The following is a 27,423-nucleotide window of genomic DNA, read 5'->3' as shown; positions in this document are numbered from 1 at the left end:
CCGGATTACGCAGAGTGCACATGTGCATCGCAGAGCTAGACAAGACAAGCATTTGTGGTTAAAAAGAGTATAAATATATATATATATATATTTAACAAAATGACCAATCGTTTCACTAGGTAAGACCCTTATTCCTCGACTGGAAATGTTTAGAGACCTTTGAAGCTGCATTTAAACTGCATTTTTAACCTCTGTTGAGCACCACTGAAGTCCACGACATGGAGAAAAAATCCTGAAATGTTTTCCTCAAAAAAAGTTATTTCTTTGTGACTGAAGAAAGAAAGACATGAATATCTTGGATGACATGGGGGTGAGTAAATTATCAGGACATTTGTATTCTGAAAGTGAGCAATCCTTAAAAAATTGTTGCTGTCATGTACTCTGTAGCATGCAAAATATTTATTTAGTTGTGTGTGTTGTGTTCACTCCATGCAGCTTGTAGGTCTCTGGCAAACCGGCTAACAGCAATATCCATTCGCATACGTAGATTAGCATCACGCAAAGGAGGAAATGAGTCGAATTGTTTGAAAGTCGATGAGCAAATAAGGTGAAAATAAATGCGTATTAGTGTTTTTTGACCTTGCATGCATGTCAGCCTGTTGTTGGGGAAAATATGAACCTTTCATAATCCATAATAGGAGCACTTTAAGATGTAACAAATAAAAATGCACCTCAACTGAACTTTTGTCATGTCACATATGATAAGACTTTGCAGTTTTGGACATCGCCATATTTGATATTTACCTTAGTCACAGCTGTTTTGGTTACAGGAATAATCACAAATAGAAAGACTTCAGTTGCATGTTTAAACAGACAGTATTTGATCCTGCTGTGTAAAAAGGACGTTTTGAGACTTATAAGTAGGCCTAAATGTGGTGTGCTATTAGTATACTTCTTTTAAATTAAAAATAGGAAAGTATACTTCCAGTCTACTTTTTATGTACTTCTCAGAAATATACTTAAAATGACATTTAAGTATACTTGACTTACTCTTAAAATTTTTACCTCAAATTGTTTTTAGACAAAAATAAGAAAGTATACTTTTAGTCTACTTTTTATGTACTTCTCAGAAACGTGCTTTTATGTACTTCTCATAAATATACTTAAAATGACATTTACGTATACTTGACTTAGAAAAAGTCTTAATATATTTGAGCAATATTGTTCTTAGAGAATCCGTGTTTTCATTGCTATATGGTAGGGGGCGCTATTGCACATCTGCTGTACAGAAATTACAAAACGCAAGCGAAGAAGAAACCAAAACAACAGATGCTTCCAACACAATCATCAGTCATAAAACAGCATCAAAACTGTTACGTTATGGAATAAAATAGTAGTGTACTTAAAGTATGATGTGAAGTTTACTTAAAGAAAACTTACGAGTATACTTGCAGTATAAAACTACTAAACTAGTAGTTTACTGAGACTATACTTCAAAGTGTACTAAAAATGCTGTAAGTATTTAATTAGTAAACTGTAAGTATACCTAAAAGTTCACTTTTAGTGTAGTTGCAGTACAAACTAAAACATAGATAAAAACTAAAAAGTTTACTACTTTTATACTTGAAGTATACCTAAAAGTATATTTGCATATACTAGTACTCTGATATTTGTGTACTTATTACATAAAGTATACTTAATAATATACTTGAACTTTACTTAATGAAGTATACTTAATGAAATAAACTTAAAGTATACTTTTTGGTAAGGGTTGTGAGAGTAGGCCATAAAAGATGTCCCTGTAGAGTTATTCTAGTTAACCAAACATGTTGAGTAGAATAATGCTGTGTTCCATTCAACTCGTCCATCCAACTTCCTACTTGGAAGATCGCATCAAATGTATTTTTTTTAATTGCAACACAATACTTTATGACCAGGGGAAAGATAGTGAAGAAGAAATTTCCCACATCTGACTTTTTATGAAACGCAGCATGCTAGAGATTCTGACTGGCTAAATAGTATAGACCAATCAAACAGAGCTCAATCACAGTAGCTGAAATGACAAAAGGACACTACAGGAAGTTCATACGGATCGTTTAATGACAGATAATAGTGCTACACTCTGGGGTTACTGAACAGACTTATGGAATAGTCACATTTCTCTTCTGCATGTACGTATACACACATTTACATGCTCTGAAACATCAGGATCTGGAGAAACCAAGCACAGGATCATGGCAGCTGCTGTGACACTGAGTCATTACAAAGGCAAAAGACAGAAGACCAAAACCCCAAAGTTTATTTACAATCTTTCTGCTGCACTTCAGTTATGTTTTCATTTTTGGCGAATGCTCTGTTCAACAAAGGTTTGCGCCATATATTTTTGTTAAGCTCTCATCGCTTTTTAAATCTGAAAGGGACAGTTCTTCAGAAAATATATACATTTCATCATCATTTACTTGGCCTTACCTCGTTCTAAACCTGTATGACTTTATTTCTTTTAAAGAATCCAAGAATGTGAATGGAGACAGACTCCGCCAAGCTTTAAAACTGACAACGTTGATTCACATTCATGTATGTTGTAAGAACACGTTGCCATCAATAATACCAAATTGTTTTTTGCATCTTTGCATCATAACTGATTGATTTGCACCAAATTGTATGATGAAACATTTGTTAGAAGAGGCAGAAGGGAAAATAATCTGTGAAAATACCTTTTTTATATTCTTACAGATTATACCAAAGTCCACGTTTTTGAACAGTACTTATAGTATGGTCGTTCATGTTCTTCATGTTCCTGTTTTTTTTGTTTTTTCAATGTATGATATCATTGTTGATGAGCTCACCAAGTAAAATTCCAAACAACTAGGTTGTTATGGCAATAAATAAATAGATAAAAATAACACTTTGATTGATTACGCTAAGCATCTCACAATAAAAATGAAGCCATACAGGTTTGGAACTTAAGGTTGAGTAAACGACAAAATGTTCATTTTGGGATGAACGATGTTCCTTTAACTTACGAGTAGATTAACTGGATATCTTAACTGGTTCTTATGGACGTACAGAAGAAAGCTAGGGTTGCATTGCTAGGCCATTCTTAAAGGATAGGTAGGTCAAATGTCATACAGTGCATATAAAGGAGCTCGTAATTTAAAACGTTCCTGCGATTGCACACAAAGGACAGGTTTTCGGACACCGATTCATTCGGGTTCTCCGCTTAAACGGATTTCCCCCAAACAATCATCTGGTACGTTGACAATACAGACCAGGATTTGACTTTAATCTGCATTTGGTTGACCATCCCTACAGGTTGGGTTACAATCACATCATCAAGTTATCATGACAGCCTACATTTCGAACAAAAACCGAAGAACACAAGTTGCGTAAAATCCCGCAGCTCAAATCCCAGTAGCCTGACGGAGTCTCACACGAAGACCAACTGTGAGCTGGAGGTTAAAGCGTGCCCTCGTCTAGGAGTTTGTTTATCCCGTCGCAGATCTTCCTCAGGTTAAGTCTGTAGTCTTCAGACGGGCCGTAGAGCTCGGTCAGGAAATCCACATCCGCGAAATGGTTGAAAACGTGGTCGATCCGCGCGTGGGAGCGTGCGGTCAAGTGGTGCTCCACCAGCTCGTGGAGAAGGTCCCTACATTCCATCAGCAGCTCGGAAAGAATGCCACGGTCGAACGTGTACTCCACCTCGTAAAAGCTCACCACCGTCATGGCCGCCTGGTTCATCTTCTTCTTGAAGCGCTCGACCGTCTCCATCTCGTCGGGACTGAACTGGTGGTTTCGGTAGAGAATGCCAATCTTCAGGGCGATCTTGATCACATCCTTGATGATCTTGTGGGCTTCCTTCTTGCTCTTGGTGTATTCACGACTGGCCCTGTAGAGTTCGTCCAGAATCTCGCTGCTGGTATCGTCCGTGAGGAGGTTGGCCACCACCATGGTGGCCATTTTACTCAAGATCTTCTTTTGGGCCTGAAGGGCCAAACTCTTGGAGTTGAAGCTCTCTTGCCCTGTGCGAACAAAAAAGAGGAAGCAAAGTTAGCCACTCCAAGAATTCTTCTCCTCTCTCTCTCACATAAATCACTTTGAATGTCAACAATGCTCAGTTTTCTACAGAACATTTTTCTGCAAATGCTGCAGGCGTTTTGAGTACCCAGGTCAAGGGCGGTCTAACAGACATCTCTGTCAATATAATACCACGCTGAAAGGCTTAAGATATAAAACATTCCATCTGTCTTTCAACATGTTTTGCTCAAAGAAGTGTGGATGTTTTTCTGAGCCTCTATTCAGTTGCTGTCAAATTAAATGTTCTAGCATCTAGGCCTGATACATTCTTTTGACGCTGAATTCTGTCTCTCATTTCATCTTCACTCTTTTCATTTAAAATCTGAATGAAATGATGGCAGAGTAGTTTTCTATTAATGCAGTGTTGATATATTTATTTCATTTGTGCTTAGTGAGCAAAAAGCAATTTATTAATCTGTTTGTGCATTATAAAAGTTAACTAGAGAAGGTATAGCATCATCCAATGCAGCTGATTTTATGTAATGCACGTTGATACTCTTTTTTTTTTTTTTTGAGGGGACTTTATTGGGCCACTGTAGGTGTGTCACTATAACCGTATTGTGTGCAAATGGATGCCAGCAAAGTTGTTGATTTACTAATGATTTATACAGTGTCTAATGGACTGTGATAATATTAGCACAAGCTCCCTGGTCAGACTGGAGAGAATGTGCTGTTTGACACACTGTGGGTGGAACCCAGCGTCCCTGTGGGTGTGTGAGAGCTCTCAGCGTGTTCATTCTGCTGAGGTTTGCTGTCTGTCTGATCTGGTGTTGTAGAGGTGGAAGCTGCACGTTCAATAACTCAATAATAAGATTTGGGCCAAAAATAGGAGAGAGAAAGAAAAAAAAAAAAATAGATTGCACTCAGGGTGGGCTGAGGGTTTATGAATCTCCTGCGGGATTCCGTGACTTGAGAAAAAGATTGATGGTCTAGTTTTGGCAAGTTTCTCCCTTGATTTTTATTTATTATTTTTTTTTTGATGAAATGTGTGGAAGTCTGTTTCTGCCACTGAATAATAAAAAAAAGGTAATTGCGACTTTTTATAGAATTCTGACTTTTAGATATAAGCTCGCAATTGCAAGTCATAAAGTCAGAATTGTGATTTTATGACTTTTTAGACTTTTTTCTCAAAATTGGGTGATCTAAACTTGCAACTGTGAGGAAAAAAGACAGAACTGTCAATTTATATCTCACAATTCTGACTTAACAACTATATCATGCAGTTCTGAGAAAAAAAGTTTCTATCTCGGAATGATATCTTACAGTTCCAGAAAAGTCAGAATTGCAAGATGTAAATTTGCAATGGCCAGACAAAGTTAGGGTTGTGAGTTAAAAAGTCACCTTTTTTTTTTTTTAAATTTGCTGCCAACTTAGTAACTTTGTTGCTACATTTTGCAACTTTTCAGACATTTTTAACATTTTTTAACTTTTTTACAATTTTTCACAATTTTTACAATTTATTTGGCAACTTTTAGCAACTTCTGAGAAGACAATAAAAAGGCACAAATTTTTCATCCAAATTACACAAAAGGAAAACAAAGATGCCCAGCAGAACACACATCACATGAATTAAGTTACTTGCTATTTGCAATTGTTAAATTTAATGATAAAAACAGCCACCCGAGTTTGAATCCCATCTTAAGGTCCTTTGCCGATCCTGCTTCCCTCTCTCCTCCCAGTGCTTTCCTGTCTCTCTTATCTGTCCTATCTATAAAAATGCATAAAAACCCCATAAAAACAACTTAATAATGATAATAATAATAATTAAATAATTGTTTATTTATGAATCACTTTGCTAGTAGCTTGTACCTGCAGTTGCTGATCAGTAAGTACAATGTAAGAAAAATGGAGAATATACTAGTAATAGGACATTATCCATTATCCATTTAAACCCTGTTACCTGAAAACACAATGCATAATTTAAAATGCAGGTAAAAAAACAATACGGAAAATTCTTTGATATAGTAGATTGTGCCCTATTTTTACAGACTTAGCCTCAGTGTTGCCAAATCTGCGGTTTTCCAGCTAAACTGGGTTACTATTTTATGTTATATTTTGCCCCTTGAAAGCTAATTTTACTAGGGGAACCCCTGCCAAAAAACGTGTATTTTATACATATATATATATACATATTTAAAAGTATTTACACCTAAATCTTATTTAATATTGCATATTTAAATATCAGTACAAAACAGTTGTGGTTAGAACAATTTTAAGTAGGTTTAAACAGTTTTCGCTTCACTGAAATACAGTGTGTTAATACAGTAACCACTCTGACAAAATCAGTTAATTTAGTAAATTAGTAAAAGTTCATTCAGTGGATTTTTTTCTGACTGATTTAAACCATCTTATTAAAAGAACCAGCTCATATGAGTCATTTGTTGGTGAATCGGACTTCACTTTTCAGGACGTGTTCTACTTTTTGCATGCAGCCCCTACTCAAAAAATGTTTTCTTGCCATTAAATTGTCTGTGTGAGTGTGTTTTATTATATTTTGCATACATGCCAGACTGCAAGCTCAAAACTCTGGGATATTTCTTCCCATGGCAGATCCAGCAGAGGTGAAGAGCAGTACAGCAAACACATTTATTCCTGAGGAAGTACACAATCAAATGCCTCACAGCAGTGCTTTTTATCAGCACTCACGGTAGCGTGCAGCAGAAATGTTTGACTAGCCATGTCAAACAGCCATGTTCCTCTTTTTGTACATGTATTATTGCATCGTCTATAATAGACTTAAGGAAGTGTTTTTGATGTACGTTATCTAAAAATAAACTGTGTGTTATTGGTTTAGTCAAACTGTGTTTCAGATCCCATTTTAATCAACGCAGAATTCCAAATATACCAAAAGGAGCCGCAAGATTGTTTCAGTTAGGATGCTGTCTTAGAAGGTAGCTGCTGATGTAGACAGTAAGACAGGTTTGGAAACAGAGCTTTGGTGACTGTATACATTCATCGTGATGTGTAATATCTCAGTGTTTTGTGAGACGAGCGTGTGGGTTTATCTTGGGCTGAGCTGTTGAGATGCACAGGAAGAAGGGTATTGTTTTGTCGTGTTTATCTGTAGGAGGCGTGGGCAATCAGAGAGCAAATTTTATTTAGATACCTCCTAGTTCAAATTACACACCACAGACGTGATTAACATTACAGAAACAAATGCAGAAAATCTGTTCCTTCCTGGACTCCTCTGCCGAGAGCCGTCACTCTCGTTCACTGCCTCGCACAAATCACTGTTATATGTCAGCGGGGCGCTCTGGAAAATACGTCATTTGAGAATGCCACTGAATGCCACAGAATGGCACGTGAATGCCACACAAACGCCCGACCCATGGTCCAGTCTCTCTTATTTTTTATGCAAAGAGAGCCAGAGTCTGGCTGCCAGGTGAGACGGCGTGACCTCGATCTGACCGTGGAGGCGTGACCTTTAGCGAGTGTCTCTGACAGGAATGATGATGTTCGCTCTGAATGACAAACTGGTTTATGCAATTGCTGCTCTTGTAGCACAGCTGGTAGTGCATGACACCGACAGCACTGAGGTCATGGGGTTGATTCTCTAACATACTACACATTTTAAACGTGTATTCAAGCTCATTAAGAAATAAAAGAAAAAAATAAGTGCACTTTAGAGACTGGAAAAATGTACATTGGATGCATTGGATGTTTTTGATATAATGTCTGCCAAGTGTAAACAGTTGGAATGGCAGTATAAAAGCAGGATATACCAAGCCACGCTGCTTTGCGAATAAAAAGTGTCAAATTAATTGATTTTCATGTTGCTGTGCTGGCATTTTTCTTTACCGTGAAGCATCTCGGGTGGCATCACAAAGAGTTTATATTATAAAAAAGGATGTTCCTTTTGAAATAAAAGGGTGTGATGCACTAGGTCAACATACTCTAATGCATCGTCCTAACCAGGCGTGACACAATAAATTTTCAGCGACAAGTAATTTATCTTTCCACACTGAAAGCAGAGATAGCGTGCGACCTGAAGCACAGCTGATCAGAGCATATTTGATGCTTAATATACAGCTGAATAGAGCAGGCTTTTTGGGCAAATGTGATTTCTCTTTGGACAAGGCCACCAAATGCACCAGAAATAAAAAGCAGACCAAATGTTGTGTTTACATGGACGGGATTGCTTGTTTTGCTTTGTTTAATCACATGGCACCTGGTCAGGATCCGGTGTAACATTCACAATCTGAAGCTTTTTCATTTATTGAAACTAAACTGCAATGGCTTGTGCATAAATCATCATTCAGGTAACATTCTAACCATGAGCTTATGGCTGCCCATGTTTACATGTCTATGCTTATTCAGTGTTCAGCAACTTCTTAAAGGTACAGTAGCCTATTTTACACTGTCTAGTTGTTGGAAAATGTTCTTAATGGCTAAATATATTGTTATGATCTGTTATGACTACTATGATTACTATTTGTCTTTTGGTCAGGGCTAGTTTACGATGTCAGATGTTATGGTTCTGATTCTGATTTTCACCTCAGTTTCACAATACTGTATGTAATATTTTATTTATATATATTATAAACAATAAGACTATACTATAACAGTAGTTTTGGTAACATGGTTTACAACACAACTAATTTGCTATTTATTGTTTATCTTTAACCACATTTTGTCATATTATTCAGTAATTTAAATATTTAAAATCTAGCAAACCTAATGTAATTTAATAAGTAGTACACTTTTAAAACAAAACTTTCCAGATAATGTACTCACCCCCTTGTCATTCAAGATGTTCATGTCTTTCTTTCTGCAGTCATATATATATTTTTTTTTTTCGAGGAAAAAATTTCAGGATTAATATCTATGGACTTCAATGGTACCCCTGAGTTTAAACTTCTAAAATGCAGTTAAATGCAGCTCTAAATGCTCAAGGTTCTTATCTAGTACAACAATCGGTCATTTTCTAAAAAAAGACACAATTTTCTATACTTTTTAACCTCAAATGCTCGACTTGTCTAGCTCTGCTCCGTGCACTTCAGTACAGTTAGGGTATGTAAAAAAAACTCCCATATCATTTTCTCCTCCAACTTTAAAATCATTCTGCATCGCTGCAGAAGCACCGACACAGTGTTTACAAAATAAACATGCGAAGATAAAATGCCCTTTACAAAAAAAAAAAAAACATGCTAATCATATAAATAGCTAGAAACATGCTAATCATGTTAGAAACATGCTAGTATCATGTTAACAACATGCTTATCATGCTAGCAACATGCTAATCATGTTGCAACATGTTAATCATACTAGGAACATGCTAGCAGTGTGCTAACAATGCTAAAAACATGCTAGCAACATCATAACATTATGTTAAAATATGCCATCAACATGTCAGTGATGCTAAAAATGCTTGCAACATGATAACCACAATCTTAGCAAAATCTTAATCATTTTAGAAACATAATTAGCTAGCTATAAATAGCTAGAAACATGTTAATCATGCTATAAACATGCTAGTATCATGTTAACAACATTCTTATCATGCTAGCAACATGCTAATCATGTTTCAGCATGCTAATCATACTAGGAACATGCTGCCAATGTGCTAACAATGCTAGAAACATGCTAGCAACATCCTAACATTATGCTAAAACATGCCATCAACATGTCAATGAAGCCAAAAAAGCTTGCAACATGCTAATCAAGTTAAAAGCATGCTAGCAACATCTTAATCAGTTTACTAGCATGTTTCTAGCATGATTAGCCTGTTTCTAGCTATACCTACCTAACTATGTTTCTACCATGTTGACAACATGCTTATCATGCTACCAACATGCTAATCATACTAGGAACATGCTGACAGTGTGCTAACAATGCTAGAAACATGCTAGCAACATCCTAGCATTATGCTAAAACATGGCATTAACGTCAACAATGTTAAAAATGCTTGCAACATGCTAATCATGTTAAAAACATGCTAGCAACATTTTAATCAATTTAGAAACATAATTAGCTAGCTATAAATAGCTAGCAACATGCTAATCACGTTGCAACATGCTAGCAACGTTATTCATGCTACAAACATGATTAGCAGCATGCTAGCAACATCCTAACATTATGGTAAAACATGCCATCAACATGCTAATGATGCTAAAAATAAGATGGGAGTTTTTCGACATACCCTAACTGTTTTGAACCGGAATACACAGAGTTCACAGAGAGCTAGACAAGATGAGCGTTTGAGGTTAAAATGTATATAAATTGTATTGTTTTATTTTTTTTAAGAAAATGACAGATCGTTTCGCTAGATAAGACCCTTCTTCCTCGGCTGGGATCATTTAGAGCCCTGCATTTATGGAAGTTCAAACTTGCAGGCATCATATCAGTCCATTATATGGAGAAAAATCCTGAAATGTTTTCCTCAAAAAACATCATTTCTTTATGACTGAAGAAAGAAAGACATGAAGATCTTTGATGACAAGGAGGTTTTGTTCTGGAAGTGAACTTCTCCTTTAAATTTATTTTCATTTTACGTGAGTCAGACTTAACTGTAAGCGAGGCTTGTGGTTTGAGTCGAATGTTAATTCATCAGCTATTTTATACGGATTTTGTTTGCGGCTCATGTGTGAGTTGTTTCATTTCAAAGATCAGCTCATGTAAATCATTTGTTTGTAATTTAAACTACAATGAAGGCATTGAGTGTTTGATGTTCCGTGCAACCAGGCTGCACAAAACAAGTTTTGTCTTTTCATATGTTCCACTGTATTACTTTGTGGTGCCAGAAAATTCAGATTAACCAACAGTGGGTTTTCAAAAGCCAGTTCTTAAACTCTTAAGAATCGGCTCTGACACCTCTGGCAGTTGGTTTTGCAGTGCACAGGCGTTTGACTGTCTCTGCATCTGTGTCAGCGCTGCCGTTTGTTGTTGTTGTGAATCGAGGCTTTGTTTAGCATCTCCCTCTGTGATGATGTAAAGTCAGTGAGTGACAGACACGACCTGTGGCATCAACACACACCAGACCAACCTGACACTGACCCGCGACGCAGGCGTTTCAGTCGGCCGTAAAGTTGTCAGGGTCTGTAAGGGTCATGTGGGGGAAAACAGAAAAAAGTGTGCAAGAATTCACTAATAATGTATTTCTGTCACTGACAGTGTTTATGTGCATGAACTGTTTGCCTTGTTTTAGGAGAGATTCACTGAAGCAATTATGCAAATCAGGTAAAGGCATAAACAATTCCAAATAAATGTGCACAGAAGAGTCTCACAGGCCGCTTCTGAGTGCTAAATTGGAGAGGATGCTGCTGTCTATAAAGATATTGCATATGACACTCTTTTCCATTATCTGATGAATATCGGCTCTTGAATTATTGATCATGATATAATGTACACACACTGTTCAACATTTGCTTTCCATTGACAACGTAAAATTAATTGCACCATGAAATATTGCTGACTTCTGAAGAGCAAGAAAATGTAACTACTGTACTTACTGTAATTACAAAGTATGATTTGTGTAGACACGCTCAGGGGGCGCTGTAACTGTAACTCGCTGCTTAACTACCACAGTGTGACGCAACACTGGAGAAACTAACCAACTAATCATTACTGTTTTCTGAAACCGCAGAAACATGGTCGTGCCTGTCGTTTGAACCACAATGGTTCAACAAAAACTGTTGGTAATGTCATCACGCGCAGGTAGAAGATTGCAATATCTTTTCTAACTGTTCAAACTCACGATTTTTGTTAAATGGATGATCAAAACTACAAAAAGTCACATAGACTTCCACTGACAATACAATAAGACTTATAGACCCTGGTGAAAAAACCAGCATATGCTGGTTAGGTAGGTTTTGACGCTGGTTTATGCTGGTCCTTTGCTGGTTTAAGCTGGTCATGTTGCTGGTCAAGGACCAGCATAAACCAGCAAAGGACCAGCTTAAACCAACATACTTGCAACATGTTAATCATGCTAAAATATGTTAGCAACATGTTAATCATGCTATAATCATAATTAGCAACATTAATAATGTTAGGAACATGTTAGCAACATGCTAATCATGTTAAAATATGTTAGCAACCAATGATGCACCATTGTAGAAACAAATCTAGTCACGACCCTAAACCATAATTACATGGTTGCAACTCTGTCGTCTGAAACATCTGTCGTTGAACAACTTCTAATTGATTCAAGACCAAAATGTCATATTTTTATAGTTAATTTACACTAACAACAGAAAGCTGTTCATTTTTTAATTACATTAACATGCAGTATGGAATTGGTGTTTGCTTCAGTTCCATATTATGCAGCTCATTCAGTTCATTTAATCAACAGCATCTGATGACTACTTCACTTCGCTGATTGTTGACAGAATAAAACATATGGAAAATTCCACATCATAGTAACAAGAAACTATACTTCTAACCACAGGTGCAAAGTTTGTGAATGTGCATTTAAACTATGGTTTTGGGAAATGCACCCCTGATTGTTGGTGAGCAGAGAAAGAGCATGCAGAAATACTCCACAAGTGGCACAAGTGTTTAGTGAATGTTCCCCTTAAAAGGGAACACACGAGAGATGGGGGTATTTACAACTTATCAAATCACAATAGTTCAAATTCTATGTACTATTTTCCAAAACAAAGGTACCAGTCTGCACCGGATTTTCCAGCAGATAAAGATATTATCACTCAACGAGTGACATGTGTATTTTGCTGTCATAATAGTGTGCTGCTTTGCTGCTATGCTTATCTGGTGTTTGGAACACAAGAGCACAACTTGAGGAGGAGAATGAGGACGAGGAACGCTTACATGACCTCCACACACCCACCAAGCAAAACCCGCTTATGACTGATTTGTTGCGTCCAACCAATTAAAAATAATCCTTTGACTCTCTGTCCCTGTTTTATTCTCTTCTGACCACATTGTTTTTTCTTCTGTTCTCCCCAGACTGTGTTTACCGTGTTAAGGCTGTTGCTGAGATCAGGTGCTGCGCTGTGTATGCTGGTCGACGTAAAGTAAAATCACTCATTCTGTAAAGTAGTTGATTACTTGATTGAAGTTTAACATGTAAGTTTAACACAAATGCTTCAGTACATTCAGCAGTACACAATAACAATATCTCAAAGACAACAAGAACATAAATTATTATGAAATTACATGTTAAGTGGGTCAAAAAAGCACTCTGAAGTTCAGCTAATTGCATTTGATCTTAAACTATAAGACATTTGTATTTAATTGCATGCAGTTAAGCGTTTAAAAACATTTCAGCCTTAATTCCGTAACTAGATGAGTAAAGTTTGAGAACAAACTTTGAGTTGGCTTGAGAAAGCCTAGTCTGACGTAGTTGTAAAAGTATGAAAGTTGATGTTGCTTTCATGATTTAGCACATTACTTGCATGATTTAACATGTTGTTGGCATGTTTTAGCATGATTATCTTATTTGAATTGTTATAGGCTGATTACAATGTTGTTAGCATGTTACTAGCATGTTGTTAGCATGATTATCAAGTTAGTAGCATGATTCTAACATGATTAGCAAGTTACTAGCATGTTGTTAACATGATTACCATGTTATTAACATGTTTATTAGCATTTTATAGCTAGTATTAGCTACATTATTAGCTAGTTACTAACTTGTTGCTAGCATAATTAGCATGTTGCTAGAATGTTTCTAGCATGATTAGCATGTTACTAACATGTTGTTAGCATGATTAGCAATATACTAGAATGTTGCTAGCATAATTAACCAGTTACTAGCATGTTGCTAGTATGAGTAGCAAGTTACTAGCATGATTAGCATGTTACTAGCACGTTGTTAACATGATTAGCAAATTACTAGAAAGTTGCTAGCATGATGACCAAGTTACTAACATGTTGTTAGTATGATTACTATGTTACTAGCTTGCTAGCATGTTTCTATCATGATTAGCATATTACTAACATGTTGTTAGCATGATTAACATGTTGTTAGCAAGTTACTAGCAGTTTGTGGCATGATTTGCAACATACTAACATGTTGTTAGCATGTTTTTAGCATAATTAGCATGTTGCTAACATGAGTAACATGTTAATAGCATGTTGCTAACATGATTAGCAATTTACTAACATGTTGCTAGCATGATTAGCAATATACTACAATGTTGCTAGCATAATTAACCAGTTACTAGCATGTTGCTAGCATGAGTAGCAAGTTACTAGCATGATTAGCATGTTACTAGCACATTGTTAACATGATTAGCAAATTACTAGAAAGTTGCTAACATGATGAACAAGTTACTAGCATTTTGTTAGTATGATTACCATGTTACTAGCTTGCTAGCATGTTTCTATCATGATTAGCATATTACTAACATGTTGTTAGCATGATTAGCATGTTGTTAACAAGTTACTAGCAGTTTGTAGCATAATTTGCAACATACTAGCATGTTGTTAGCATGTTTTAGCACAATTAGCATGTTGTTAGCATAAGTAACATGTTAATAGCATGTTGCTAACATGATTACCAATTTACTAACATGTTGTTAGCATGATTAACATGTTTCTAACATGTTTAAACCAGCTAAAACCAGTTGATTCAGTAAAAACCAGCTAAAACCAGCCTAGGCTGGTTGTCTAGTCTTAGCTGGTTTAAGCTGAAAATAGCTGCTTTTAGGAGGTCTACCAGCTTGGCCAGCTAAAAAGTGGCCAAAACCACTTTAAAACCAGCTTGGGAGACCAGCTAAAGCAGCCATTCCGTTTAGGCTGGTTTTAGTTGTTTTTTTAAGTAGGGAGTAGTTAAGCTTTGCTACAGCAATAAACAGCTTAGATTGTTTAAAAGTCTTCACCCCCTCAATGAAAGTCTATGATATTTTGGGTGGTTTTTGATAGTCTGGTTTTCGAAAACCGTAAGCTGGATCAGTTAGAAAAGATATAGCAAGTAACTTCAGACCAGTCTGAAGGTCTGACCCAAGTTTGGTGGTTGTAGCTTTAAAGCTGTAGGAGGAGATACTGACTAAGTTTTGGCTCAGAAGAAGAAGCGCCTACATAGCAGATCAGTAGGTTGCTTTCTCAAGCCAACTTAATAAGTACTTCTTTTTACATGGTAATATCATACCTGTTTTGTCTTGTTTTTGTTTCTTTTGAACTGTAGCCATTGTTTTATCATTTCAAAAATTTGTTTTTTTAAGAAATGTTTTAAATGTGGCAGCCAGTGGATCTTTTGTATGTTCACGTGTTTGCATATTGACCTTTAAATCACCATCTGTAGGAAAATGAGATGGGCCAGTAGTTTTAAATACAGGACACCCCTTTCATAGTACGATAGACAGGCTTATGTTTCACAAAGCGATTTATGTCTCTGCGGTGCTTGAGTACTGGAGTTGTTGTAGTTCAGCATAAGACTATACAAAGTCCTAGACAAAAAGAAATAACATAACATTTTTATTTTCCCCTTAAGATTTTCTGCTCTGTGACATTTCAAACGCTTTCACGAAAGGTATCCTAGTCCCAGAGGAAGATTTTGTTTCTCGTAGGTTGCTCTTTTAAAGGTCAGGAAACTTACTGAACATTTCAGTTGTTTTAACTTCGATTTGGTAGCTTGGTAGTTTCTCACTGAACCAGACTTGTGTAGAGCGTGTTTTGTGGCCTTATAGGCTTACCCAAAAGTACCACGGTATCAACCAGTAATACAAAGGCACTTTAATACCATGGTATATCATATGGTATTAACATGGCACTTAATTGTTTTGAAAGTGCATCTGCAGTGTACTTCAAACCTCAAAAGTGTATTTTTAAAATACTGTAGCTGCAGATAATATAATTAGGCCACGTAAGTGTACTTAAAGTTTCATAGCACACTAAGTGCACTTTGTAATATTGTCTAAATAAAGGTTTTACTTTAAAAGCAATTTTGGTAACACTTTAGTTTAGGGATCAATTCTCACTATTAACTAGTTGCTTATTAGCATGCATATTACCAACTGTTTATTAGTACTTATAAAGCACATTTTAATGTCTTATCCTGCATGGCCATATTCTAGATCCCTTAATTCTTAACATTATTAACCTTACTAACTATTAATAAGCAGCAAATTAGGAGTTTATTAAGACAAAATTCATATTTAATAGTTAATAGTGTGAATTAAACTAAAGTGTGACCATACTTAATAGCTGTGCTTTAATAATATGCTTTATAAGTACACTTATTTTTATTTATTATTTTTTTATTGCATGCAGTCAAGTGTCTAAAAACATTACATTCAGCCTTAATTCTGTAACTAAATGAGTGAAGTTTGAGAACAAACTTTGAGTTGGCTTGAGAAAGCCTAGCTTGAAAGTTTGAAGCAGTTGTGAAAGTATGAAAGTTGATGTTGCTTTCATAATTTAGCACATTGCTTACATGATTTAACATGTTGTTCCCTGGTGAAAAAAACAGCATATGCTGGTTAGGTAGGTTTTGATGCTGGTTTATGCTGGTCCTTGACCAGCAACATGACCAGCAAAAACCAGCAAAGGACCAGCTTAAACCAGCATCAAAACCTACCTAACCAGCATATGCTGTTTTTTTCACCAGGGTTAGCATGTTTTAACATGCTTAGCTTTTGCTTGCATTTTTATAGGCCGATTACAATGGTAGTAGCATGTTACTAGCATGTTGTTAAAATGATTAGCATGTTATCAGCATGTTGTTACCATGATTAGCAAAGTTACTAGCATGTTGCTAACATGATTAACGTATTACCAGCATGTTGTTAACATGATTAGCATGTCGCTATCATGTTGTTAGCATGATTGAAATGTTGCTATCATGTTTCTAACATGATTAACATGTTGCTAGCATGTTGATAGCATGATTAGCATGTTGTTAACATGATTAGCAAGTTGCTATCATGTTTCTAACATGATTAACATGTTACTAGCATGTTGTTAGCATGATTAGCATGTTGTTAACATGATTAGCAAGTTGCTATCATGTTTCTAACATGATTAACATGTTACTAGCATGTTGTTAGCATGATTAGCATGTTGTTAACATGATTAGCAAGTTGCTATCATGTTTCTAACATGATTAACATGTTACTAACATGTTGTTAGCATGATTAGCATGTTGTTAACATGATTAGCACGTTGCTATCATGTTTCTAACATGATTAACATATTACAGCATGTTGTTAACATGATTAGCATGTCGCTATCATGTTGTTAGCATGATTGAAATGTTGCTATCATGTTTCTAACATGATTAGCATGTTGCTAGCATGTTGTTAGCATGATTAGCATGTTGTTAACATGATTAGCAAGTTGCTATCATGTTTCTAACATGATTAACATATTACCAGCATGTTGTTAACATGATTAGCATGTCGCTATCATGTTGTTAGCATGATTGAAATGTTGCTATCATGTTTCTAACATGATTAACATGTTGCTAGCATGTTGTTAGCATGATTAGCATGTTGTTAACATGATTATCAAGTTGCTATCATGTTTCTAACATGATTAACATGTTACTAACATGTTGTTAGCATGATTAGCATGTTGTTAACATGATTAGCACGTTGCTATCATGTTTCTAACATGATTAACATATTACAGCATGTTGTTAACATGATTAGCATGTCGCTATCATGTTGTTAGCATGATTGAAATGTTGCTATCATGTTTCTAACATGATTAGCATGTTGCTAGCATGTTGTTAGCATGATTAGCATGTTGTTAACATGATTAGCAAGTTGCTATCATGTTTCTAACATGATTAACATATTACCAGCATGTTGTTAACATGACTAGCATGTCGCTATCATGTTGTTAGCATGATTGAAATGTTGCTATCATGTTTCTAACATGATTAACATGTTGCTAGCATGTTGTTAGCATGATTAGCATGTTGTTAACATGATTATCAAGTTGCTATCATGTTTCTAACATGATTAACATGTTACTAGCATGTTGTTAGCATGATTAGCATGTTGTTAACATGATTAGCAAGTTGCTATCATGTTTCTAACATGATTAACAAGTTACTAGCATGTTGTTAGCATGTTGTCATCATGATTAGCATTTCGTTAACATGATTAGCAACTTGCTATCATGTTTCTAACATGATTAACATTTTACTAGCATGTTGTTAGCATTATTAGCATGATTACCATGTTGCTAGCATGTTGTTTGCATGATTTGCATGCGTGTTTCCAGCATAATTAGCATGTTATTAGCATGTTGCTAGCATGATTAACATGTTTAAACCATCTTAAACACTTGATTCAGTAAAAAACAGCTAAAACCAATCTAGTACAGCCTTAAGTGTACTTAAAGTTTCTTAACACACTTAAGTGCACTTTGTAATATTTTCTAAATAAAGGTTTTACTTTAAAAGCATTTTCAATAACACGTTAGTTTAGGGATCAATTCTCACTATTAACTAGTTGCTTATTAGCATGCACATTACCAGCATATTTGCTGTTTATTAGTATTTATAAAGCACATATTAATGTCTTATTCTGCATGGCCATGTTCTAGATCCCTTAATCCTTAACATAACAATTTTACTAACTATTAATAAGCAGAAAATTAGGAGTTTATTGAGACAAATATTATATTTAATAGTGTGAATTTGTCCCTAAACTAAAGTGTGACCGTACTTAATAACAATGCTTTAATAATATTGTGTCATGCTTTATAGAAGTACACTTATTTTGAAAGTGTATGCCTTTTTACATGAAAATATCATACCTGTCCCATACCTGTCCAAAACATTGCAGTACTGTGATACCATGTGGAAACCCTTAACACCACAGTACATTTTGATGCCTTTTTGTGTCATATCTGCAGTGGGTACGAGTTCAGACTGATAATCTGGATAATAATGACTGCAGTGTTTCTCAGTGGGCGAGCAATGAGCCTGGGGCGTTCCACTACCCATAATCCTCCTGTCATACCAGTCATTTATGATGGTGACACAGAGAGAGAACTGCTAATGACTACTGTGGTGTCACAACATCACACTTAAATTCACCTGACAAGCTCACAGCTCCAGATTTGAGGAGCGGTACAAGTGGCCGCAGGGGGAACGACTGTGTGTGATTGACACAAGCTTGTCACAGTGTGTGTGCACCACAAACAGACATTATTAGGGGTTATTTTTGGTCCCCCAACAGTGTGTGTGTGTGAGTGGGTGGGAGTGTTTGTGTCTCTGGAGGGCTTGCTCTAGAATCATTGTAAATTTAATCAGCATTGTCAACACGGCTACTTTAAATGACTGATTAATGAAGAAAACATGCAAAAGAAAACATAAAATGTCATATTGTAAATTACCTTACTGGTATTGTTAGAACACAAACTTGTCTAAGTGCATGCGAGTGTGTGTGTACAGTTTATATTTGTGAAGAAAAATGTCTTTAAATATATTGCACATGTCAAAAACCCAACTTCTAATGGGTTGCACGTTATTTGAAGGCTTATAAATCAGCCGTTGTTTTAAGAGTGAGTTTGCTTTTAAAATGACAGAACGGAAGTTCTCTATGAGTGTGCGTTGTTTATCTTTGAGGTTTGCACAGATGTAGCTCTTCTTGAATGGGTGGTAAAGGGTAAAAAAGACATTTGGGTTAAAAAAAAATGAACCGAGCTTGTTTATCTTGGCCATGGTGCAGAAAAACCGAAGGATTTAATGATCAGTGAACTTCCCTGTTCATCGAGCTTTGTGTTTACCCATGAGACCAAACCCAAATACTCTAATGTCAGAGTATACTGAAACCGTTTTGGATAACATGGCAGCTTTGGAAGAGTGCGTGTGTGTTTAGTGCATTAATACCATTTTTTTTCCTGTTGAGGTTACAGTATTTATAAAAGCAATATAAGTCTATGCAATGTCCCCATTTAGCTAGTTAAGTAAATGTGAGTGTGTGTGTGCAGAGGGAGGGGATGTTCTTCAGATGCAACATCTTGCTGTGTTTAATTTAACCTTGGTGTGGAAAGTATCGACTGCCAGTGATTAAGTTTATTACAGTTTACATTTGCAAATGTTTATGTAATCCCACACTACTGCTGAATTCAGTTATAAATAAGCACTTAAATATACTCAACATGATGTTTTACTGCTGTTGACACTTAAAATTAGTATAAACGGTGGTTCACTCAAAATTGATGGGCATCATTTACTCATTGTTTTGAGAAATCACAGTTAATAAAAATGTGACATGAAATACAATGTCTAGAAATTCCCCCAAAAGTATGTATTTTCTTGGCCTGAATTATCTCTTGACTAGAACTCCAGTTATCATGACAGTCAGAATGACAGTTTAACTAGACAGTTAAAGGTTTAGTTCACACAAACATGACAATTCTGTCATTAATTACTCACCCTCATTTCGTTCCAAATGGATAAGACCGTCATTCATCTTCGGAAAACAAATTAAGATATTTTGGATGAAATCCGAGAGCTTTCTAACCCTGCATAGACAGCAAGGGTCCTACCACAGTCAAGGCACAGAAAGGTTACTAAGTAATTAGGTAAGTAATTAGTTTCTGTAATTTAATTACAGTAACTAATTAATGGATTACTAAAGTAATGGATTACTCTTATTTTTTATGTAATTTAATTACAGTTACTTCTTATGTAATTGAACTTCACAATACAACAGTGAATTTAACATCAAAATGCAAAGTCTAACATTACAATTTTTGCCCAACTCAATCCGAGTCATTAGCGATCTTCAAGAATTTGGCCCTCTAACTCTAGCACTCTCTGTTCTAATTCTATTCTTTATTTAAAAAAATGCCCTTTTGGACTTATACACATTTACTTACTGCTTGTTTTCTTTAAAAAACAAAACAAAACAAAACAAAACAAAAACTAACACTAGCTTCTCTGTTTTCTCTTTTTGTATTGTATCAATTTTTTTTATCTTTGTTTATCATAGATTTAACAAAAAGCAGAAATTGAAGGCCTTGAGACTTGTCATAGCACTTGCATGTTATTGCTCTTTTGTTGATTTTGATTGCTTCCAATGTCCTTTTTTGTAAGTCGCTTTGGATAAAAGCGTCTGCTAAATGTCTAAATGTAAATATAATGTAAATGTAAAATGCATGTTTTTTATTTTCCCCTTTTCACTTTAAATACTTCGGTGAGTTAATAAGAATGTTGGTATCACTTGTGTCAATTTCTCACTATTAACTAGTTGGTTATTAGCATGAATATTACTGGGATATTGGCTGTTTATTACTTAAAAAGAACATATTCATGTTTTATTCTGACCTTATTCTAAGTCTGAATTGTTAATCCTACCCAATTCTTAAACTACTTTACTAAGTATTAATAAGCAGTAATTAGGAGTATACTGAGGCAAAAGTCATAATTAATAGTTAGTTATTAGTAAGAATTTGACTCTAATCTAAAGTGTAACCAGAATAATTTCATGTCTATTCTTGTATCATTAACTTGTCAAGGTTGATATAGAAATTAATTAGTAATAAGTAATTAAATAATTTGTACAGTAATCTAATTAAACTGTGGAAGATGTAATTAGTAACTAGTAATTAATTACTTTTTTAGAGTAACTGGTAAGGACATTGTTTAAATAGTTCATGTGACATCAGTGGTTCAACCATAATGTTATGAAGCTGCAAAGAAAACAAAATATGGACTTTATTCAACAATTTCTTATCTTCTGTGTCAGTTTCCGCTGACATTCATGACACTACCATGTACCCTGTCAGAGCGCCGGCTCCTGCGTCAGCAGCACCACATGCGTCATGGTGCTCTCGTGAATGCACATCGATTGACATGGAAGAGAAGAAATTGTTGAATAAAGTCATTATAGTTGAACCACTGATGTCACATGGACTATTTTATTGATGTTCTCTCTTCCTGCGCTTTGAATGCGGTAGTTGTGTTGCTGTCTATGGAGGGTCAAAAAGCTTTTGGATTTCCTAAAAAATATCTTAAGTTGCATTCTGAAGATGAATGAAGGTCTTCTGTCTTAAAGGAGAAGTCCACTTTCAGAACAGCAATTCACAAATAATTAACTCACCCTTTAGGTCATCCAAGATGTTCATGTCTTTCTGTCTTCAGTCGTAAAGAAATTATGGTTTTCGAGGAAAGAATTTCAGGATTTTTCTTCATATAATGGACTTCAATTGTGCCCCCAATTTTGAACTTCCAAAATGTAGTTTAAATGCAGCTTCAAAGGCTCTAAACGATCCCAGCTGAAGAAGAAGCGTCTTATCTAGTGAAACGATCGTGAAACAACGTCATTGTTTTCGGAGCACAGGCTCTGGGATGTGCGTTCACGACACTACATACAACTGAATCAGGTTGAAAGGTCACGCCGAACGTAGGCAGAACTACAGACCCAGTGTTTACAAAGACTAAGGAAGTGCAAGTAAGTCAAACGCTGTTTACAAACAAAAAGGTACAATGTGTCGGACGATTCTGAAGTTGTAGGAGAAAATAAGATGCAGTTTTTCGACATACTCTACCTTTTTAGCCAGAGTACACAGACGATGAACTTAGGCGTGATTCGTAGTAGTGATGGGAAGTTTGAATCATTTTACCAACTCGGATCTTTGAGTCTCGTTCAGCAAAATTAACAAATCTTTTTTTCAAGTCATTTCGTTCATTTTAGCAAAATTAGCATCACATGACAGCCCCATAAGATGAACGAACGACTCAAAAAACTCGAAGACTCGAAACAGGTGAACTAATTCCAGTACAGAACCTAATAGGATGTTGCGCATGCACGACTGAATGACTCAATCCCCGAGATGACTCGTTCTTCGCGAGTCACATTAAAGATTCGTTCAAAATGAACGAATCGTTCAAGAACGACCCGTGGACGCGCATCCGAGGGCCTGTGCTACACAAGCTTTTGTGCTTAAAAAGTATACAAATTTTTATTTTTCGAAAAAATGACAGATCATTTCGCTAGATAAGACCCTTCTTCCTCAACTGGGATCATTTAGAGCCTTTGAAGCTGCATTTAAACTACATTTTGGAAGCTCAAAATCAGGGCACAATTGCAGTCCATTATATGAAGAAAACTCCTGAAATTCTTTCCTCAAAAAACATAATTTCTTTACGACTGAAGACAGAAAGACATGAACATCTTGAATGACAAAGGGGTGAGTAAATTATTTGTAAACTGTTGTTCTGGAAGTGGACTTCTTTAATGACAGAGTTTTCATTTTTGAATGATTTATTCCTCTAATGTTCTTGTTTCTTGTACCACAACAAAGGGCAAAACACAATTTTGCAATGTCTACGACACAGCGACTGCACTGTTGCTCTGTGTGATTCCAGGTCTGTGATCCGAGAGATCCGGTGGGATCTGACAGAGGTGTGTCGTTGAGTTCAACTCTGATCAGCGGAAGGAACATTCATCTTCTGATTGAACGCAGTGGTTGGAAAGAACTTGTCACATATTATCACTATATAGTGTGGAATGTTTTTTTACATTTCCCTTTTTTACATTTGACGTGTTTACAGATCAGTGAAAAACCAATGAATGATTTTGTCAGCACAAAGCAACGAGCGAAGACAACACGCACACACACACACACACCATCGGTCTCCTGTTTGCTTGTGTGTGTGTGTTTATTCTAATCCATTATTTAATGTCATGCATCATGCTTCCCGATCTCATTTATATACCTATATTCATCTCTAACCATATCAAAATGTCAGTACCAAAGTTCAGGGTGTAACAATCAATCACTAAATGTGCCTGATGTTTATTACCCATACTAAACAAGCAGGAGACAGGGAGAAATAGAATAGACACAGTTTTCCACAGTTGGAATATGAGTCCTTATAAGGCACTAAAGAGAAAGATATTATTAGCTTAGTTTCCTAAGTCAAGCATTACTATTAATATTGCTCAAACACAGGGAACTTAAGCAAGAATGAGATATAAAGGTCATAAATGATGGCTCAACTTGTGCAGACTGGTCTTTTTTGATTTTGATTGGTCTTATGATTAGATGGATGATGAAATGTACAAAAAAGGTCCCTTAGACTTACAGTGACATGAGTCATATAGAGCTCAAAATATCAGAGCCAAGTACCATCTTTGATTGTCTGATTAAATCCACTGATGTCATAGCTTGATTTAGTTGGTGCTTGGAACTTTCCTCTTTCATTTACAGTGAAAAATGGATTGCTGAATACAGCGCTTCTGAGTCAGAGGCAACATCTTGCCTTTTGTAGATTACCTTGCTGCTTTCTTTTTAGTACAAGAATAAAACTGCAGTGAACATACAGTACACAGTTCTGAACCGCTGTCACAGATTTGGAGGTGAGCTCTTTTGGCTTGAGCTACTAAACAACCACCTAGTAACCCCTCACAACACAAGAAAAGTACATACAGTATTAGTGCACTTTTTGATAATATTGCTCTGTATTTTACACAGAATGTAGTCCTCCATACCGAGAGGTTTTCCATTGTTCTTCTATGGAAATGTGCACTAGATGGACATGTTTGACTGCTGCACTTGTGTCTTTTGCAGCATCTCATGCATGATGTGCCATTCTAAAAACCCTGCACTCAACTTAAAAAAGGTCAGCTTTAAAAAAACATGCACAAAAATGCATTTTGTATAACTGACTCCTAACTGCGTGTGTTTGTGTTAAATTGTCTGGGACTTGTGAAAAACTATATTTAGTGTGCACTTGTATTTTTCAAATCTTAGCAGTACATTTTTCAAAAACCACTTATTACAAGTTTCTTAACAGACTTAAGTACACTTTTAAAAAGTGCACTTAGTAAGTAATGTCATATTAAAATGTTATTTTTTAATCGTTAAGTTTTAGTAATCTTTTCTCATGGTTTATAGAACTATTTGATTATAATTTTACCTTTAGTGTTGATAATAATTTAAAAATTTACTCATTTAATATGCACTAAATTGCAATATATTTAAATACATGGCATCCAAGTTTCAATAGAAATTATATTAAAGTACATTTATATACATTTACAATTTAAACACATTTTAAAGACAGCCCTAGTGAAAAATAAATATACTAAAATACATTCATTTCATGCTAAGTTTACTACAAACACATGTACATATTATGCAATTGTACTTTTAGTATACTAAACTTACATATTTAAAGTCTTATTTAAGCTTAACGCACTTTAATTGCGCAGAAGTAGTGCTGAAGTCCAACTAAATATATACTATTAAATAAGAATATTTGATTGTGCTAAGGTGGAACTATTGCAACTATACTTTAGGTGCACTTTAAATATTTAGCTTTTAAAGACTGATATTATTTAAAGATCAAACAGTTCTCGTCAATAGTGACATTAAAACATATTTTAGACTTAATATTAAGAAACGTGCATTGTGCACAAGTAGTACTCCAAATAAAGTTTAATTACAATTTCATATCAGTAAGTCTTGAGCGATATGCTAGTAAATATGTTAACAGACTTGAACTATACTTAGTATAAACTAAATGCATTTTAAATCTATTACTTTTTTACTAGGGAACAGAAGTAATTATGAAATCACATATAAAAATGTATTTCAGTCTTACTTAAGAGGGTAAAAAAAAGCACTTGAAAGTTTAATATACATTTAAACTATCAAACATTTCAGTTTTATTGTTACTAGCATGCAAGTGTTCAAAAACATTTATTTTGAACCTTTAGTATATACCGTTTTTAAAAGTATGTTTTAAAAATGTTTTCAGTACATCTCTCTCTGTATCTGTTTTTCTCAAACTGTCTGTTGCAGAAGATGCAGCAGAAATATTAAAGTGTGATTTCTTCAGTTCTATTTTTTCCTTCCTGTGTGTGTGTGAATGTGTGAAGCTGTCAGCTGAGATTTTGTTCAAACACTAAAGAATTAATTAAAAAGGTGTTAAAACACACGACTCTAGACACAACACAGACCCCTGCTCTCCTCTCACACCCCCTCCACACTCACTTCTCTAGAACTCGACTATCTCATCTGTAACAGCAAAACAAATATGTTATTTTACATAAACAAATAATGCTGAGTGTGTGCGTGTGCTGATTTGTTTGAGCATGAATATATTATAAACATGAATGCAGAATGTGGAGGTCAGAAATGAAGAAGACACGTATATGTCCCATAAGACCCACGGGGTTACTGCTCGGCATTCTGGACGATGAAATCATTTATTTATTTTTTTTTCCATTTACAAGATTGAGAGAGACAAAGAGATAAATATAACGCATGAGAGCTCATAATTCGATGGGGAAATAACAAAATGACAATAACTATTTGCCAAGCTCTTATTTCAATAACATATTTCTAAAATGAGCAATACAATCTGACATGAATAAAAGCTGTTTTTCACAAAATATTACTTTAATAATAGACTGCCAATAAGCTCAAGTGATGATTATGATTTGGTTATTTGTTGTCATACACTGAATTTCTTTAAAAGCACCCAATTACCAGTTAAACCAAGAGTCTTTGCTGTCGCTCTGAACGCAATTCCAAAAAGTGTAATGTTATTTTAAGAAGCTCTAGTTCAGTGGAAATCAACACTGATGATTTTTGTGTAAATGTTTATATTGGTAATGTTGATGTTTTAAAACACCAATGTTCTTTGTTTTCTGTATTTTCCTGTGCCAAATGTTTTTTTCATTTTCCACGCTTATTTCCAGTAGATCTTACCAAATATTTTTTTTTTTTATTTGGTAAGATCTACTGGAAGTAAGCATGGAAAATGCAAAACATTAACACAATTAAAGAAGTGTTCTACAAAATACTACTAGGATTTGTCCAGTCAAGCAAGTGTTGGGAAATCCAGTTCACAATATAAGCAGAAGATTCATTAAAATCTTTGTTAAGCAAGTATAAATTGTTCTTTCTGAAGTGGAATTGTTTTTCTAGGAGGAGGAACTTCTGGTTATGCATTATCTCATAAAACAGTGTAGGCAGTGCTTTACAGTAAGTTACATCAGGTCCTTTCCTGGTATCCTCATACAGATATAAAAAAGTAATCAGGTTTACTTTTCCAGCTCGTCATGAGTTAGAAGTAGTATGTAAAATGTTCCCCTCCTACTAGACTTCTATTATAAGTGTAATTGAGTAAACATTATCAGTGGTTTACACTCTTGAAGTTATTGTTTGTGTGATTGACAGGAGATCAACATTTCTTTAAATCTGAGTATGTTTCTACAACATCTCTTTACGAATCTCATACGCTCATAACTTAACAAGCTCTAATGAAGATGTGCTGTGAACACATGAAAGCTCTCTGCGTTTCTGAGAACAGATTTGTACTGAGGGAATTCCTGTTTCTGAAGAAGAGAAAACTCATCTTTACTTTCCTATCTCAAACCTAATGTTGCTATAGGCTACCTCTCTCGTTCCCACTCGTTTTGCTGTCTTTGTCTCTCTCTATTTCTCTCTCCCTCTTCTGTCTTCCTCTAAGGAGAACACTCTGATTTCTGAAAGCTTCTCCAGTGAGGTCCCTGAGGGACAGACTCGACATGA

General features: G+C 35.4%; 1 protein-coding gene across 1 annotated transcript in view; it reads right to left on the bottom strand.

Annotated features, from left to right (window-relative positions):
• Positions 1–2,195: 2,195 nt before the first annotated feature.
• Positions 2,196–27,423, bottom strand: part of tnfaip8l3 (tumor necrosis factor, alpha-induced protein 8-like 3) — a 46,881-nt gene continuing 21,653 nt past the window's right edge. The window contains exon 2 of the mRNA XM_051135708.1: positions 2,196–3,959. Coding sequence (XP_050991665.1) covers positions 3,397–3,959 — 563 coding nt within the window. The 3' untranslated portion in view covers positions 2,196–3,396. The remainder of the gene's footprint in view (positions 3,960–27,423) is intronic.

Source organism: Labeo rohita, chromosome 18, assembly GCF_022985175.1.
Source record: "Labeo rohita strain BAU-BD-2019 chromosome 18, IGBB_LRoh.1.0, whole genome shotgun sequence".
Lineage (NCBI taxonomy): Eukaryota > Metazoa > Chordata > Actinopteri > Cypriniformes > Cyprinidae > Labeo > Labeo rohita.
This window is presented reverse-complemented; position numbering and strand designations above follow the sequence as displayed.